Source organism: Python bivittatus, unplaced genomic scaffold (genome assembly GCF_059951505.1).
Source record: "Python bivittatus isolate LINGU-HERP-01145 unplaced genomic scaffold, Pbiv_v1 ctg000820_np1212, whole genome shotgun sequence".
Taxonomy (NCBI): Eukaryota; Metazoa; Chordata; class Lepidosauria; order Squamata; family Pythonidae; genus Python; species Python bivittatus.
In genome coordinates this window covers 1,225,007-1,243,650 of record NW_028277107.1, presented here as the reverse complement: position 1 = coordinate 1,243,650, position 18,644 = coordinate 1,225,007, and the positions used below count along the sequence as shown (strand labels likewise).

Genomic DNA, 18,644 nt, shown 5'->3' with positions numbered 1-18,644 from the left:
TCCCTGTGTGGGTTCTTCTGTGGGAAGTAAGTTCACTCCAACTACAAAAGCTCTTTCCACACTCCAGGCACTTAGATGGCTTGTCCCCTGTGTGGATCCATTTATGGGCAATAAGGTGACTGCTAATTTTAAACCTCTTTGCACACTCCAAGCATTCATGTGGTTTCTCCCCTTTATGGATCCTTTCATGGGAAGTAACTTCACTCCTACTACGAAAGCTCTTTTCACACTCCATGCACTTATATGGCTTCTCCCCTGTGTGGATCCTTTTATGATGGGAAGTAAGATTACTGTTTCGACGAAAAGTCTTTCCACATTCCATGCATTTACATGGTTTTTCCCGTGTGGATCCTTTTATGGCAAGTAAGATCACTCCTAGTACGAAAGCTCTTTCCACATCCAGGCACTTATATGGCTTCTCCCCTGTGTGGATTCTTTTATGATGGGAAGTAAGAATACTGTTTTGACGAAGTCTTTCCACACTCCATGCATTTATATGGTTTCTCCCCCGTGTGGATTCCTTTATGGGAAATAAGTGTACCGTTTTGAGTAAAAGTCTTTCCACAGTCCATGCACGTATATGGCTTCTCTGCTGTGTGGATCCTTTTATGGAAAGTAAGTTGACTGCTACTAATAAAACTCTTTCCACACTCCATGCATTTATATGGCTTCTCCCCTGTGTGGGTCCTTTTATGTATCATAAGGGATGTATTTTTACAGTAGCTCTTTGCACACTCCATGCATTTATATGGTTTCTCCCCAATGTACATCCTATTATGGTAAGTAAGGGAATAACTGCGACTGAAGCTCTTTCCACACTCCGTGCATGCATATTGTTTCTCCCCTGTCTGGATCCTTTCATGTGAAGTAACTTGACAGCTTGTTCTGAAAATCTTTCCAGATGCCAAACATTTACATGGCTTCTCCCCTGTGGAGATCCTTTTATGAGACTTAAGGGACCCATTTTCACAGGAAAGAGTGAAAGTCCATTTGTGATTTTTTCTATTCTCTCTGCAAATATAATCTTCTCCTTTGGTTTGGGTTGGAGAGTGTTCATTTACAACTAATTTGTCTTTTAATAGTCTTACACTTTTTCCAATATACTTTTGCTTTATTTTTCCTTGTTGGGCAAGAAAGCCTTGCGTCTCGGCATCCATGGAGGATAAGCTTTCCTGATTCCAATTCTGTGATTGGTTTCTCTCCTGACTTTCTAGTTGCATCTCTAGTTCCTTGTCCATTCCGCCTCCATGCCTGATCACTTCGAATTTTTCACTGGGATCTTTATTCTGGTAGCCAGTATCACCTTCAAAGGAAAAGAGAAATGAACATGATAGGAAGGGTGGGCAGATAGATCAGACTGTAGGAGCTCATATGATCTTCCTTCTGAATTTTTCCCAAATTCCAATATCTTGCACATTTGTATCCTTACAATCACATAGTATAGAAATGATAATTTCTATAATCATGAGCCATAAAAGCTTTGAAAACATCTACAGCATCTCGTTTGTTTAGAATTCTCCTTATATAGTCAAACGTTACGTAGAGTCAGTGTTGAGTTCAGAAAGAATCTGGGGAAACATCCAGGGAGGCATTAGGAGAAAACCTAACATTTATCGGAGGCGGTCAATAACAGGAATGACCAGTGAGGAGTAAATAAATTTTGAAAATTGTCCTTTTCTTCTTACCCAAACTGCCTTCCCCCCTTCATGGATCACTGCCTTGTCATGGCGAAGGGGCTTGCGTAACTCAGTGAAGCCATGAGCTATACCGTGCAGGGCCACCCAAGACGGACAGGTCATGACAGAGAGTTCTGACAAAATGTGGTCCACTGGAGAAAGAAATGGCAACCCACTCCAGTATCCTTGCCAAGAGAACCCCATGGACAATGTTAAAAGCCTAAAAGATATGACGCCGGAAGATGAGCCACTCAGGTCGGAAGGTGTCCAATAGGCTACTGGGGAAGAGCGGAGGGAAATTCCAAGTAGCTCCAGAAAGAGTGAAGCGGCTGGGCCAAAGCCGAAAGGACGTTCAGCTGTGGATGTATCTGGAAGCGAAAAGAAGGTCCGATGCTGTAAAGAACAATATTGTATAGGTACCTGGAATGTAAGATCTATGAACCAAGGCAAGCTGGATGTGGTCAAACATGAGATGACAAGATTGAACGTCGACATCTTGGGAATCAGCGAATTGAAATGGACAGGAATGGGTGAATTGAATTCGGGTGACCATTATATCTACTACTGTGGGCAAGAAACCCTTAGAAGAAATGGAGTTGCACTCATAGTCAATAAGAGAGTGGGAAAGGCAGTAATGGGGTACAACCTCAAAAATGACAGAATGATCTCAGTGCGTATCCAAGGCAAACCATTCAATATCACAGTAATCCAAGTCTATGCCCCAACCACTGATGCTAAAGAAGCTGAAGTTGACCGCTTCTATGAAGACCTACAACACCTTCTAGAACTAGCACCAAAAAAAGATGTCCTTTTCATCATAGGGGATTGGAATGCTAAAGTAGGAAGTCAAGGAGTAATCGGAATAACTGGCAAGTTTGGCCTTGGAGTACAAAATGAAGCAGGGCAAAGGCTAATAGAGTTCTGTCAAGAGAACAAGCTAGTGATAGCAAACACTCTTTTCCAACAACACAAGAGACGACTCTACACATGGACATCACCAGATGGTCAATACCGAAACCAGATTGATTATATGCTTTGCAGCCAAAGATGGAGAAGCTCTATACGGACAGCAAAAAGAAGACCAGGAGCTGACTGTGGCTCAGATCATGAGCTTCTTACTGCAAAATTTAGGCTTAAATTGAAGAAGGTAGGGAAAACCACTAGACCACTCAGGTATGACTTAGATCATATTCCTTGTGAGTACACAGTGAAGGTGATGAATAGATTTAGAGGATTAGATTTGGTAGACAGAGTGCCTGAAGAACTATGGACGGAGGTCCGTAACATTGTACAGGAGGCAGCAACTAAAACCATCCCAAAGAAGAAGAAATGCAAGAAAGCAAAATGGCTGTCTGATGTGGCTTTACAAATAGCTGTGGAAAGAAGGAATGCGAAAAGCAAGGGTGAAAGGGAAAGATATAAGCAACTGAATGCAGATTTCCAGAGAATACCAAGGAGAGATAAGAAGGCCTTCTTAAATGAACAATGCAAAGAAATTGAGGAAAACAATAGAATGGGCAAGACTAGAGATCTCTTCAAGAAAATTGGAGATATCAAAGGAACGTTTAGTGCAAAGATGGGGATGATACAGGACAAAAAAGGCAGGGACCTAACAGAAGCAGAAGAGATTAAGAAGAGGTGGCAAGAATACACAGAAGAACTATACAAGAAAGATCTTAATGTCCCTGATGTCCACGCTGGTGTGATCACTGACCGTGAGCCAGACTTCCTAGAGAGTGAGGTCAAGTGGGCCTCAAGAAGCATTGCTAACAACAAAGCTAGTGGAGATGACAGTATTCCAGCTGAGTTATTTAAAATACTAAAAGACGATGGTGTTAAAGTGCTGCACTCAATATGCCAGCAAGTTTGGAAAATGCAACAGTGGCCACGGGATTGGAAAAGGTCAGTTTACGTTCCAATTCCAAAGAAGGGCAATGCCAAAGAATGCTCAAACTATCGCACAATTGCACTCATTTCACATGCTAGCAAGGTTATGCTCAAAATCCTACAAGCTAGGCTTCAGCAGTACATGAACCGAGAACTACCGGATGTACAAGCTGGGTTTCAAAGAGGCAGAGGAACTAGAGATCAAATCGCCAACATTCGCTGGATCATGGAGAAAGCACGAAAGTTCCAGAAAAATATCTACTTCTGCTTCATTGACTATGCACAAGCCTTTGATTGTGTGGATCACAACAAACTGTGGCAAATTCTTAAAGAGATGGGAGTACCAGACCACCTTACCTGTCTCCTGAGAAATCTGTATGCGGGCAACAGTTAGAACAGGAACAGTTAGAACCGGTCATGGAACAACCGATTGGTTCAAAATAGGAAAAAGTGTACGACAAGGCTGTATACTGTCACCCTGCTTATTTAACCTATATGCAGAGTACATCATGAGAAATGCCAGGCTGGAAGAATCACAAGCCGGAATTAAGATTGCAGGGAGAATCAACAATAACCTCAGGTATGCAGACGATACCACCCTAATGGCAGAAAGTGAAGAAGAACTAAAGAGCCTCTTGATGAGGGTGAAAGAGGAGAGTGCAAAAGCTGGCTTGAAACTCAACATTAAAAAAACTAAGATCATGGCATCTGGACCCATCAATTCCTGGCAAATAGAAGGGGTAGAAATGGAAGCAGTAACAGACTTCATTTATTTGAGCTCCAAGATCACCGCAGACAGAGACTGCAGCCATGAAATTAAAAGACGCTTGCTCCTTGGGAGGAAAGCTATGGCAAGCCTAGATAGCATATTAAAAAGCAGAGACGTCACCTTGCCGACAAAGATCCGCATAGTCAAAACTATGGTTTTTCCAGTAGTAATGTATGGCTGTGAGAGCTGGACCATAAAGAAGGCTGAGTGCCGAAGAATTGATGCCTTTGAACTGTGGTGCTGGAGAAGACTCTTGAGAGTCCCCTGGACTGCTAGGAAGTCAAACCAGTCAATCTTAAAGGAAATCAACCCTGATTGCTCATTGGAAGGATCGATAATGAAGCTCAAGCTCAGATACTTTGGTCACCTAATGCGAAGAGAGATCTCTTTGGAGAAGACCCTGATGCTGGGAAAGATTGAAGGCAAAAGGAGAAGAGGACGGCAGAGGATGAGATGGTTAGATAGCATCACTGATGCAATGAGCATGAAACTGAGCAAACTCAGGGAGGCAGTGAAGGACAGGAAGGCCTGGCACAATATGGCTCATGGGGTCACGAAGAGTCGGACACGACTTAACGACTAAACAACAACAAAACTGCCTTCCATTTGCTATTCATTTTTCTCTGGCCAAAATCAAATGGTTGCAGAGAAAACAATTCTAGAGCTCTTCTATTAACCCTAAATAGCATGTTTGCAATGGAAAAACAGCACCATTTTCCCTTAACCCCAAGGCTCAGGATAGAAATCAAAAGGAAGACAAGTCATTAAACCAACAGCCTGAATAAATGAGAATCCTTCAGAGGACAGACAGGGAAGCATCTGGGCCCAAAAAGCTGAAATCAATGGAATGGAGGTGACCATCTCCTCAAGCCAAGGAGTGAGTTTCTCACTGATACCTTTAAAAAGAAATGGAAAAATTCACCAGATGAGAAATGGCAGGGGATGCATCTAAGCAGAGAGCCACTGATGTCCTTCCTTCCTTCGAGCAGGAGAAGGCCAGATCTTTTCCTACCCCCACTCCAAAGAGATGAGCTGATGGCATCTAACTAGAAAATGTCTTTCCAAACTCTCTCATGGGAGAGAAGCAAACCCTTACCCAGAGAGGCCACGTTCCTATAATTTTCCAGCATGACTTCCCAATGCAGCGCTTTTGGGTGAGGATCCAGCTGAGACCGCTCCTCCTCGGTGAAATACACAGCCACCTCCTCAAAGGACACAAGACCCTCCTGAAGAAGGGAAAAAAGAACAGAACAGAACAGAACAGAACAGAACAGGCCAGGCAGATTTATATGATCTGTCCTATTCTTCACAAATTCCCAAAGCAAAGATATGCACTAAGTTAAATGACAATGCTTGGTGTGATTCCAAGGTTTAGGTTAGAAAATGGAAAGAGCCAAAAGCTTTTGACTGAAGAAATATTTCAGGCAGGCTTGATCAACTTGATTGCTTCTGCAGGATTTCAGTGCCATTCAGTGAAAACAACCCCAATTTCCTTCTGGATCAATCTATCAAGTGATCCACACGCCCACCTTCAAAAGACTCTCACTGTCTTGAGAGAACCAACTGGAAGATGGGCTTCAGAAACTCCACCTATCAGTCTCTCCAATCCTTCCTGTGTTTGCAGAATGAAATATTTGGGGGCGGGGGAATTCTTTCTAACATTTCCTCAAATGGCTTACGGTGTCCCCAGACGGACCAATTGTGCCCACCTCAACAACTTCATGAAAGTGCTGGGGGAGCACAGCCAGGGATTTGGGTGGGGGGCCATGAATATCCAGAGGCACACAAGCCGGGTTCTTCTCTTCCTCAGATTGCAAGAAAGCTGCTAGTAGTTCGAGCCATTGGCTTATTGGGAGACAAGAAAGTGGAGGCCATTTTCTGGGAAGGACATTTCTCAGCCTTTGCCAAGCTGGATTCCTTGGCCTCCAAATCCAGGCACAAATCAGAGGAGTAGAAATTAGTTTGCAAAGCAAAAGGACCTTGATTATATGCTTTTTCAGAACAATTTCTACTTACAGACTCTCCTATCTGGCCACTTTCTTTGCATTTTAATATCCTGGCTCATGTCTTAATCTGATGTGATTGTATTTCTTATCACTGGTTGGAAACAAAGCTTTTTAAAAATGGCAATGTGCCAATCTGAGTATTTGGTTATTTTTGAGCAGGCTTGCACAATTCCAAGTCAAAGAATTAAAAAAAGAATGAGTCTCTGTTTAGCGGTTTCTATGGCTGTAATAATATTATTCCTATCACTTGAGGAACTTTTTAAAAAAATTGGTTATTTTAAACAAATAGTAGGAAGAGTAAGTAGCAGAAGGTGAGTTAAGTACCGGTCTTAAAAAAAGGTTTCCTAATAAGAATCTTAGGGAAAAATTACAAACCAATTTGTATCCCAACCAAAGATTTCAGAGCAGGCTAAGGTGACTGAGAGCAACCTGAGTCTGCTATTCCACATTCCATGTTGCTCAAGGAGAAGAAAACACCGAAGCCCCCCAAAAAAGGGGGAGGGGATGGAAGGAGAGAGTGCTGCATTCACCAGCTTGACTTCCTGAAGGAAAGGGAGAATATAATCTAATACACAAATTTCCTCCTTTTACCTGAGCTGGAGGTTCAGCCACTGTTTCAGCTGCACCAGAAAGAGCAGACAACTTCGTTCGCGTCTTCCCTGTGAGGGAGAGAGAATTTTAAAGTGCAGAATTAATGAAATAGGAGGAGGCATTCTAGAGAAGAGAAGACATAGAGAAGATGAGACAGCTGGGATCTCTCTGCGGAATGGGAGGGCCTTCGCTTACCTCCTGAGCTGTCCTGACTTGGATCTTCCTGAGACATCCTCCTGAAAAACAGCTCCTGAGTGGGACTAGATGGATTCCTCCTTCCCTCAGGATCTCTGATGTCCACAGCAAAGGACTTGAAATAGTTTAAAGCCTCCAGTGTCCATCAGGGAGGCTGGAAAGTGAGAAAGGAACGGCTGTCTCAAATCTATCTTCTAGAATGGATAACACAACAATGTCCTACAAGAATCAGTGAAACATCTCCACCTACTACAAATGCCAGAGAGCTCTAGTCGGGAGGGGTTAACAATTCACGCAGATTGTTTATTCCCTTCAGACCCCTTCTGGGTTCCCAAAATGAAGATCTCCTATCTGCAACTCGACCTGCTTCTTCTGCTCCTCCGCCTGGCTCAGGAGGAAGCCTTCCGCCAGGGCCACCGCCTGGGAGCTGGTCTCTGCTCCGCACTCCTGCACCCAGCTCTCCATCTGCAGGGGCAGAAGGGCCAGGAACTGTTCCAGAACAACCAGGTCCAGCATCTGCGTTTTCCTGTGCTCTTCTGGTCTCAACCACTGATGATAAAAGTAGTGGAGACGGCTGCAAACTCCTCGGGGACCTTCATCCTCCTGGTATTGGATGCTCCTGAAGTTCTGGGGCCGAACCTCTGAATGGATGGTTTCCTCCTCTGGGATCTTCTGCTCTGGTCTTGCCCAGATCTACCCACAGCTCCCAGGCTGGACGGCAGAAGGGCCTTCTCCAGTTCCCTCACTTGCTAAGGGTGGGGTCTCCATTCTTTCTATGTCCTGTAATGCAACTCCAAAGGGGTCCGAGGAATCTTTGGTTCTCCAAATGCTTTTTTATTCATAGGACTGTTCCTCTAGCTGCAGGAATGACCACAGCAGGCCATTCAGCTCTCTTTGCCCAAGAGAGAATTTTGTCTGTACGCAAGGACCTACAAAAGGCTTCCAGGTTGTGTGTCTGAGATGGAAAAGAAAAGAAATTCCAGGAATTAGAAAGTGATGGCTTTCACCAGTGAACAACACTCATCCCCATGGAGGGCACCACTTTTCTGAGCTCGTAGAGGACTGGGGTGGCATTGAGCAGATAGGAACTGAGGGCCAGGCAGCTGATTGGCATAACCTGAATCTCACCTCTTGAGGATTGCATACTACTAAGCTGCAAGAGGATGATACAAGGGAAAGGTTTGGCTGTTAGGGGTACTTAGCAGGGAGGGTGCTCTGGGGAGGGGAAAATAAGGTTTTGAGATGTTCAAAAAGCACAATTGAGAGTCCACCGGCTGATCTAGTTGTAACCTGAAAGTTAATTAGCATAGTGAAACACCCCCCCCTTAGGTGGAGATTTTAGAAAACATAGCACATGCTAAGCTGATTATGGGATGGTAGTATGCAACATGGAACCAAGTACGCTTGCCCGACAATGTGACAAAATGCAAGCAATTCAACTTTTCCTATAGCTACTTCCTCATCCGGGAAATGCAGAACATTGGACAGAAAGCTTCGCTCGAGGCTCCTCTCCTTGGAGAGACGGGACCTCTTTGCCGAAGCGCTTCAACAGGAGACTTCCCCTGACTGGCTGGTGTTGCCTGCCGGTAAACGAATCTGGCAGCCTTTGTGGCCAACAGTCCTGTGTTTCTTTACGTGTGTGTGTGTGTGTAGTGTGTGTGTAGTGTGTGTGTGTGTGTGTGTGTGTGTGGTGCAAAATAGGGGACTGACTTCCATCAAGGACTTGGAATGCCCAATAAATGCATCTCGGAGCATTTTCCTTTTCTTTTTCTCAGAAGGAAGGGCTGACTTTTCAAAAACCCGTATCTACACTTCCCTACAAGCGGGATTCACACAACATGCCAAACCCCAAACAGGTTAACCCCCAAAGTCCAGTTCAGATAAAATGCAATGCCAGTGAAGTGAGCCTGGCTTGGGATGCTCTAGTTCCCTTTCTTCAGGATTTGTTTTTGAACAGCCAAGTCACACCCCGGACACCCAGGCGGGTTCAGACAACATGCCCTAAGCCCAAACAGATCACTCAAGCACAGGGGCTGAGTTCACACAAAGCACAGGGCTTGAAGAACGTGTTGGGTCATGAGATTAAGAGAAGACAAGAAATATAAATATCAACCTTTATATCTATTTAAAATATACAAAAGAGAAAACCTAAGCATAAAATATATCTTCAACAATACAAAAGTGACAACAAAGAATATAAATAATATAATACAAATATACCAAGACAGCAGGGAAGAAGCAGTGAGCCTAAAAAGGTAAAATCAAAGAAGCAGGAGAACAAGTAAGAAGGAGAAGACTTCTCTTATACAGAGTTTGCCACCAGATTCAATTATGTTCACAGCCAAAAACAATCTCTTGTTAACTCCATAGTTAATACTGTTAAAGCTGTAGATCTTGCAAATGTCCAACACCCCTTCTCCAGATCTTATCAGTATAATCATTATTAACTAGAATTAAACATATTCAACATTTCACAAAAATGTACAAACCTTTCTCTTGTTAATGGCTTGGTTAAAATGTCAGCGACCATTTCATCTGTAGGACACTATACAATATCTATTAGTCCCTTCTGCTATAAATCCTTTACAAATTGACACCTTAATCCAATCGCTCTACTTCTCGCTTTAGTACTTTCTCCTTTACACTTAGTAATGCAGGCTTGGTTGTCTTCAAACATCACAACTGGTGTAGGTTCATTAATACCAAAGTCCTTTAATAAATGAAGAATCCATTCCAAATCGTTGCATGCATTCGCTGCTGATATACGTTCTGCTTCCACTGAGGATTGAGCCACGACAGTCTGTTTCCTACTAGTCCAATCAACAAGACTATTTTGAAAATAAAACAGATATCCACTGGTTGACTTGTATTCTTCTCCCCAGCTAGCATCCATGTATGCAACTAGTCTAGGATTTTCACAAGATGATACCTTTAATCTTGTGAAAATCTTGTCCTCTGTTCAAGTATCTCGCTGCTCTCTTTACAGCATTCCAATCACGATGGTTTGGTGAACTCATTTTTCTACTTAAGATATTAACGGCTGCTGCAATATCAGGTCTCGTGGTTTTACTCAACTAAAGGAGTTTACCTATAGCTTCTTGGTATTTACCATGATTTGTAAATGTCTGTCCGTCCTTCAATTTTAAATACATTAATTCTAATGGAGTACTTACAGGCTTACAATTTTTCATGCCAACAGATTATATGAAGTCCATGATCTTCTGCTTTTGACTTAAGAGAAAACTTCCATCATTAAGTTTTTCAATTTCCATTCCTAGATAATATTTTACTTCCCCAAGCTGTTTAATTTCTATTTCAGTCTTTAATTCATTAGCTATTTCATTAACTTCCTCCTTGTGTTGACAACATATTAATAAATCATCTTTGTAAGCATATATTGATACTGTCCATTCTTGTCTATATAAGCAGGGATCAGCCTTTCCTGGCTTAAATCCTTGATGATATAAAAGGCCTGTTAACTTATCATACCAACTTTTGACTGATTGTTTAAGCCCATAAACACTCTTACTACGTTTACAAACAAGATTTTCTTGTCCTATTTTTTGAAATCCTTCAGGCTGCACTATATAAATTTCTTCTGAAAGATCTCCATTAAGAAAAGCTGTTTTAATGTCTAGATGTTCTACAAACATATTTCTTGAACAAGCAACATTAAGAAATGTCCTAAATGTTGTATAATTAACCACTGGTGCAAATGTATCAAAATAGTCAACTCCATATCTCTGGGAAAAACCTTTCGCAAGCAAACATGCCTTATATTTATCTATACTTCCATCTGAATTATATTTGATTTTATATACCCATTTACTTCCAATAGCCTGTCTATTAGGAAGTAATTCAGTAAGAGTCCAAACATGATTTTGTTGTCAAGACTGATCCTCCTCCATAGCTTCTATCCATTTTTCTCTTTCTAGGATAGGTCACTTACTAATTTCTTCCCAATTTACTGGTTCTTGCAAATTTTCACAAAATCCATATCTTTCTGGAGGTTTACCTTTATTACTTCTCTCTGATCGTCTTACATTAGTTGTTTGTTCTGTTCCTGTTTCACACGGTTCCATTCTTACTTCTCCTTCTGTTATAACAACATCTCCCAAAGATGGACCTACCGATTGATCAATGATCTCTATAGGTAACCTGGTGACCAATTCTTCTGGAACGGTATCTATGCCCTGTAGATCAGTTGTTAGCATAGCCTCAACTGTCTTTTGCATTATATTTCTCTCATCCACATATCCAACATTGCAACATTTAACTTCCAGAGGTTTAGGATCGAGGACTCTATACCCTTTCCTCCCAGAGGGATATCCAAGCATAATTCCAATTTCAGCTCGTGGATCAAGCTTCCCCCTTTTTTCTTTTGGAACATAAGAATATGCTTTGGCACCAAAGCTTCTTATATGCTTTAAATTTGGTTTCTTTCCAAACCATAGTTCAAAAGGTGTTTTACCTGTCACTTTACTAGGAATTCTGTTATGCAAATAAGCTGCTGTAACTACCACTTCGGCCCATAAAGAGTCAGGTAGTCCAGCTTGTATCAACGTAGATCTAGACATCCCCTGTAACGTTCAATTCAACTTCTCAGAACATCCATTCTGTTGTGGAGAGTAAGATATGGTTACTTTATGTTCTATGCCCTCCTGTTCCGTAAACCTCTTAAAATCTGCATGAGAATATTCTCCACCTCCATCAGTACGTAGCGTTAAGGGTACCTTCCCAAATCAATTCTTAATTGTGGCTACATAGCACTTAAATCTTTCAAGGGTCTCATCCTTGTTTTTAAGTATATATACATAACTATATTCACTCTTAAATTCAGTAAAGGTAAGAAAATATCTGTTCTTACCTGCAGATAATGGCATAGGATCCACTAGATCTGAATAAACCTCTTCCAAAAAATCCTTATCTTGTACATTGGATTGTCCTGAATAACTAGGAGCCGCTCCCCTTGCTTTTATACAGATTTCGCACCTTTCTTTTACTTTATCACATTTAACAGCATTAATTCCACTTTCTGTCAATAATTTTTCAATACTTTGCATGTTCCTATGAGCAAACCTCACAGGCCATGAATAAAGACAAGCTTTATGATCACAGATATCTTGCCTACTTTGATACATAGGCCTCCTCTCATTTGTTATATTATCATTAACATCAGTGATAGAATGAAATCCATATTTTTCATCAACTTTAAGCACCAGACCAGTTCTATCATTGATCATTTTTCCTGTATTAGATTTAAGGATTACAGGATAACCATTCTTCACGATCCTTTTGGTACCAAGCAAATTATTTGAGGCTTCAGGAACAAAAGCAACACTTGTTAATGTCAGGTTCACTACCTCACCTGTAGAAGTAAAAACTCTTAAAGGTGCAGTTCCAATTCCAAGAACATTTAGCCTTTGTTGATTTTCCGTATCAAGTTCACTGAAACTTTCTCTAAACCGACAAATATGGATAAAACTGCCACTATCAAGGAGAAAATGCCTTCTATCATTTACACCTTGATAATCAGATATTCGAAATGATTATCATTGCAAGCATTCATACCATTATTAAACCTTTGATTATATCTCTTATTTGGTCTACCATTTAATGGTTTAAAGTCTCTGTGGCTATTAAATGTCCTTGTTTACTGAAAGACATTCTTTCTGTAGGAACATTTACTCCTCTGGACTTTTGACCTTCTACCCCTTTAAATCTACAATACTTAGCAATATACCCAATCCTTGAGCACACATAACATCTCCTTTCCTTAAGATCAGGTCTTGTTCTTAATACTGACCTTTCTCCAGGTGTGGTATCCATTACCCTTTTAAGGCCAGAGTCTCTCAAATAAGCAATTGTATAATCTAAATCCACTTTTGCAATAGACTCAAGCATAGTCTTTTGGTTTGCAAAGGATTGGGGTAGACTAAGTAACATACAGGGGTGAAACTCAGAGTCAGATATCTCTGCTCCTGCAGACTGAAGGTCTGAAACGAGCTTTAAGATTTCATCTAAGTGCTTATCAATACTAGTTCCTTCTTTCATCCTCATACTATGCAATCTTTCTTTCAAAAATATCACGTTCTTATTTGATCTAATAAAATATTTTCCCTTAAGAGTGTGAGAAAAATGAATCTTTGGGTGAAAAACACAAGTTTCTAGAGGCTTCAGATGAATGGGATCGCCTCAATAAGACTGAAACATAAAGGCATGTGGAAGCATCCTTGAAGCTGATGTGAACCAGGCCGGTTGTAAACTCCTTATCGCAAACATCCCCACAGCAACCTGGGCATCTGCCCTGAGGGAGGATGCCTTCTTCTGGCATTTGGCACCTTGAACTAAGTTGTGTCTTCTTCTCTGTGACACTATTGTTTTACTAGCAGTTAACAGATAACAGAGGGATAGAGAGTAACGTGAGAACTATTGCTTATTTAGGTATCCCTGCATCATCATATGAATATGTATGCGTATACATTTCTTTTCCCTTGCCCTTCTTGTAGAACTGTATAAATATCAGAGCATCCATTTTGCCTGTAGGGGAGGGCCTCCCACTAACCTCTGGTGGGGTCCCCCTCCAGTACGTACTGCTCAAGAAACACTGCAGTGAAGCCTCGATTATTCTGCATTTGTGTCCTGCGTTTTGATCCCACAGAAATTGGTGTGAGGAGTGGGATTCACAGTTTTCGAGCTGCGACCAGAGACGACAGCAGGGAGCCCTTCAGGGTGAGTGTTGTTGCGAGCCTGATCCCATGTCCCTTTCCCGCTGCCAGATACAGTAAGGGCACTGTTTAGGTGTGTGTGTAAGGCAACTGTCTGTTTCTAAAAGTCTATTTTGGCTAGGGAGGTTTGTCAGGAAATTTGGGCCAGGCCAAATCCTTAGCCGCCCCTGGCTTCCTGCGAGCTTAATTGCGATGACCGGGAGTCTCCAGAAAGCAAGGGAGAATTTGGTCTTGGCAGCGTGAGTGTGTTCCTGACCCCGGGGCTCTGCTCAAACTCCCTTTTCCTATTGTTTCTCTCTGAATGAAGTCGCTTTAAGCTGCTGATAGGTAAGGAGGGAAGTGTTAAGGTGTCCAGGCAGGCTGTGAGAGGTTTTTCAGTGAAAGTGTTAAGGATCACATAAAAGCTGAACTTCCCCGGTTGTAGCAGCCCGTACACGTGAATCAAAGGACCGGAATAATGAACGCAGGAAGGGGGAAAAGCCGGCAAAAGAGGAACCTCCACATCCCGGATGCAGGCAGAGATTGAAAATTAAAGGTAAGTAAATTTAAAGTTTGAAAACGGTCTCTGGGAGGAAAGGGAAGAAAAGAAAAAAGAAAAGAAAAAAGAAAAAATGGGTAATTTGCAAACAAAGCATGCTTTGAAGGAAGCTCCACAAGGAGCTCCTGTTAGATTCATGCAGCAAAAGTTTGGTTTAGAAATGATTAAATATATGGAACAATGGCATAATGGCATTAAGAGTTATAGCTGTGCTCAGTGGCCACTTTGGGGAAGTTGGGAGAGAAACAGACTCAATAAAGTTAACAGGTACATTTTGAGTCTCCCACCCAAAAAGAAAGAAAAACAATTAAAGCAATTTGCTATTTGGAGTACAGAAATTGATAGGCGAGAAGCAGAAAGCAGAGCCAGCAGCTGGAAAAATAACTTTCAAAAGCTGCAATCAGACACACAAGCAAACCGAGAAGAGAAAGTTAACAGGGAAAACAAAGAAGCTGCTAGCAAACCATCAACCGAGATGGAAAGATTTCAATCTTTAGCACGGCTTTATCCCCAACTTTCAAAATTAACTGAGGAGAGAGAGTTAACTTTACTACAATGGGAAGACCCTCCCCTGGAAAACATGCTAATGGCCCCTCCTTTTAATCAGCAAAGGGAAACTTTGCAGGAGAGGCAGTTTGTTCAACCAGCTGTCAAAGCGAGTGTAGGGGAAAGAGCTGCTACAGCCCCCTTTCCCCACCTGGACCAGCAGATCCCACCATTAGTAGCCCTGTGGCGAGTCACGCTAGATCTCACACTCAATTATATCCTATGAGGCAAGTACCGAGTGGCACAGGGGAAGTTACAGAAGTACATGTTCCTTGGAATCCCCGAGAATTAGAAGCCTTTCGAAGAAAGCCCAGCTAAACTCAGGGAAGAATTAAAACTATGTATTGATACATATCGTCCCACTCATGCTGACTTTAAAATGTTAATTTCTCATATTGTGCCATCTACTGCAGTGGCCAGAATTTATAGGGAATCCAACTGGCCAGCAGAAACTCCAAAACTTGCTAACGGAGCAGAGAATCTTCAGCAATCATTTGCAAATGCACCTTCTTTTGCTGTTGCTATTACAATTATTTATCCAACAGTAATGGATAGGACTAAAATCACTGATGTAAAACAAAAAACCAATGCAAATCCTGGTGATTTTTATGAGAGACTGATAGCTGTCTTTCAGAAATATGGGGGAACTCAGGACCCTGAAACAGAAATGCTGAATGCTGTTCGTCAGCACTTTGTTAATCAGCTAGACCCATGGCTAGGAAACAGATTCTGAGAATCCACCTCTGAGGATGGGAAAGTGGATCCCTCAATGAGATCAGGGATGGAGCCACCCATCACTGGCATCAGCGAATACTTCTGGAGAAAAAGGGAAAGCATAAAGTCAGAATAGCTGCCTTGCAATTAGATATGGGTCAAGGGCCCACCAGAAATCCTCAGGATAAGTATGTCTATGACAGGAGAAGAGGATTTGGATGGAGAGGAAGCATGAGGCGAGGAAGGGGAAGTTTTCAGAGCAACGGAAGGAATTCAGGATGTTTCCTTTGTGGAAAGCAAGGCCACTGTTGAAAGGAGTGCCCCCAGAATCAAGCTCCTGCGGGACTCCTTGCCACTGCTCCTACTGAGGATTTATTCGACTAGGGGTACCCCGGGAGGGCAACTGTGGCTCCTCTTCGAGTCACAACCACTGGTCAGGGGGAAGTGAATATTAAAATGGGGTCTCAGAATATTAAGGTATTGGTGGATACTGGAGCAGACTTGTCGGTGATAAGAGCCCAGGATGCTAAGGGAATACTCCAGCCCGCAAAAAGAGGAGTTGTAGCCACAGGAATTTCCGGCATTCCTGTTAAACATGTTTGGTCGGAGCCAGCTTTATTTTCACTGGGCCCATTGACTGCTGAACATGCTTTTCTTATTGGCACTGATGGATCCCCAAACCTATTGGGAAGGGACCTCTTGTGTAAATGGAAGTGCCAGGTTGCTTGTCATCCTAATGGTAAAGTGGAATTGTTAATTCCAGAAGAGGATGACGTTAATGTACAAGAGGTCCGTGAAGCAGTGTTTCAGGTTTTATCTGCTAAACTTGTCACACCGCCCCTGCCTTTGTATCTGCAAGCAGCACAAAGGGGGGTGTGGGCAACTGAAGAAGGGAATCGTGGTTTAATAAAAAGGGCCAGTCCGTTTAAATTGGAGCTCCTTCCAGGGAAATCTGGGCCATGTTTGCCCCAATATCCACTAAAGCCAGAAGCAGAGCAGGGCATAATGCCTGTGATTGATTCGTTGCTCAGGCAACAGGTACTTAAAGAGACCTCCAGCTCACGTAATGCGCCGATATTTCCTGTAAAGAAACCAGGAAGTGACACCCCCCCCCCAAGTACCGTCTGGTCCACGATCTAAGACAGGTTAATAAGGTTATTCAGTTAATAACACCAGTGGTAGCCAATCCTTATACAATTCTATCAGCCCTCCCGGGGACAGCAAAGTTTTTCACATTGTTGGATTTAGCAAATGCCTTTTTCTCACTTCCACTGCATGCAGATTCTCAGTACCTACTAGCTTTCACCTTTTGGGGCCTTCAATATACTTATTTATGTGCCCCTCAAGGTCTGGCTTTAAGCCCAACATGGTTTTCAATGACTCTTACAAAAAGTCCGCTAGCTTTTTCAAACCCCTTGCTAGAGCAGGCCACAATTTTACAATATGCTGATGATGTATTAATTGCAGCTGCAGAAGAAGATGCATGCAAATAAGTCACTTTAGCCTTATTACGGTTTCTTTATGAAGAAGGCTATAGAATAAACCAAAACAAACTACAATTTGCACAAACTCAAGTTAAGTTTATAGGCCACATAATATCACATGGCCAGAAAGCTATTGATCCAGGACGGATTCAAGCCATTTGTGCAATGCCACCCCCCAACTAAGTCAGACAGCTGAGGTCTTTTATTGGAAAAGTGAGCTATTGCAGCCAGTGGATTCCACAAGTGGCTGAGAAACTACAGCCACTTTATGAAGCCACCACTGCTGAGCCTTTTACTTGGGGTCCTGCTCAACAACAGACATTTAAGCAATTAAAAGCAGATCTGGTCCAATCAGCAGCTTTGGGACTACCTGACTATACCAAGGAACTTCATTTGTTTGTCGCTGAAGAAGAGGGCTATGCTCATGGTGTTTTAACTCAGGAACATGGGGACTCAAAAAGACCAGTAGCTTATGTGTCTTACAAGTTGGATCCAGTAGCCCAAGCATATCCACCTTGTCTACGATTCATGAGGTGCAGGCCCTTTTAAACCATGGGCATCTGCTACCTATTTCAGCATCCCGCCTCACATCATATGATATGCAACTTTTGCAGAATCCAAGTGTAACACTTTCTAAAGCTCCTATTCAAAATCCAGCTGAATTTTTCCTACAAGAACACAAAGACTGTTTATCTTTCACAATAGCAGCAACAAAGCCAAGGGAAGATTTAAAAGATGAACCCACTCCTAACACAGACTTTGAAATGTACTGTGATGGTACTAGTTTCACCACAGAGGGGGGAGAGCGCAAGGCCGGCCATGCAGTCACCACAGAACATTCCGTTATGGAAGGCGACAGCATCGACAGTAGCAGAACTAGTAGCCTTACATCGAGCCTGGTCTTATGTAGGGACACAATCAGCTAACATCTATACTGATTCAAGGTATGCATGGGGAATAGCTCAAGATTACAGTCAACTGTGGAAAAACGGGGGATTCCTGACAAGCAGTGGAACAGAGATTAAACATGGCCTGTTAATTCGTGCTATTTCAGATCTCATCCAGAACCCGAAAGCTTTAGCAATAGTCAAGGTTAAAGCACATTCAGGAGTTAAAGGCAATGAGTTGGCTGATGGGGCAGCAAAGCAAGCCGCTCTCAAACCACAGCCAGAACAGAAATTTTTGCAATTATCATCTTGTACTGTACCTGTAGATGCAGTTCAGGTACAGGAATATGCCACTAACCAAGAGAAAAAGAAATGGAAACAGAACCAAGCAGCAAAGGAGGAAGGAGGAGTCTGGAAATTAAAAGGGAAAGTAATCATTCCCAGGATGGCAGTTAAGCACATTTTGAAGTCGCTACATGATCAAGGTCATGAAGGAGCAGAAGCGTTAGCTCAGAGATTTAAGCAAAATCGGGCAGGCGAAGGGATTAATGCAGAAGCACAGAAGATAGTTGGCAACTGTGCCATTTGTTTGCCTGGCCCATTCTAAGGGGAGAGGACTGAGG

General features: G+C 42.4%; 1 protein-coding gene across 1 annotated transcript in view; it reads right to left on the bottom strand.

Moving 5' to 3' along the window:
• The window catches only part of LOC148214039 (uncharacterized), a 136,595-nt gene extending 128,703 nt beyond the window's left edge, over nt 1–7,892 (bottom strand). The window contains 7 exon segments of the mRNA XM_088128879.1: nt 48–338; nt 340–375; nt 460–1,303; nt 5,429–5,546; nt 6,930–6,997; nt 7,125–7,235; nt 7,472–7,892. Coding sequence (XP_087985005.1) covers nt 48–338; nt 340–375; nt 460–1,303; nt 5,429–5,546; nt 6,930–6,997; nt 7,125–7,235; nt 7,472–7,892 — 1,889 coding nt within the window.
• Between the last annotated feature and the right edge of the window lie 10,752 nt (nt 7,893–18,644).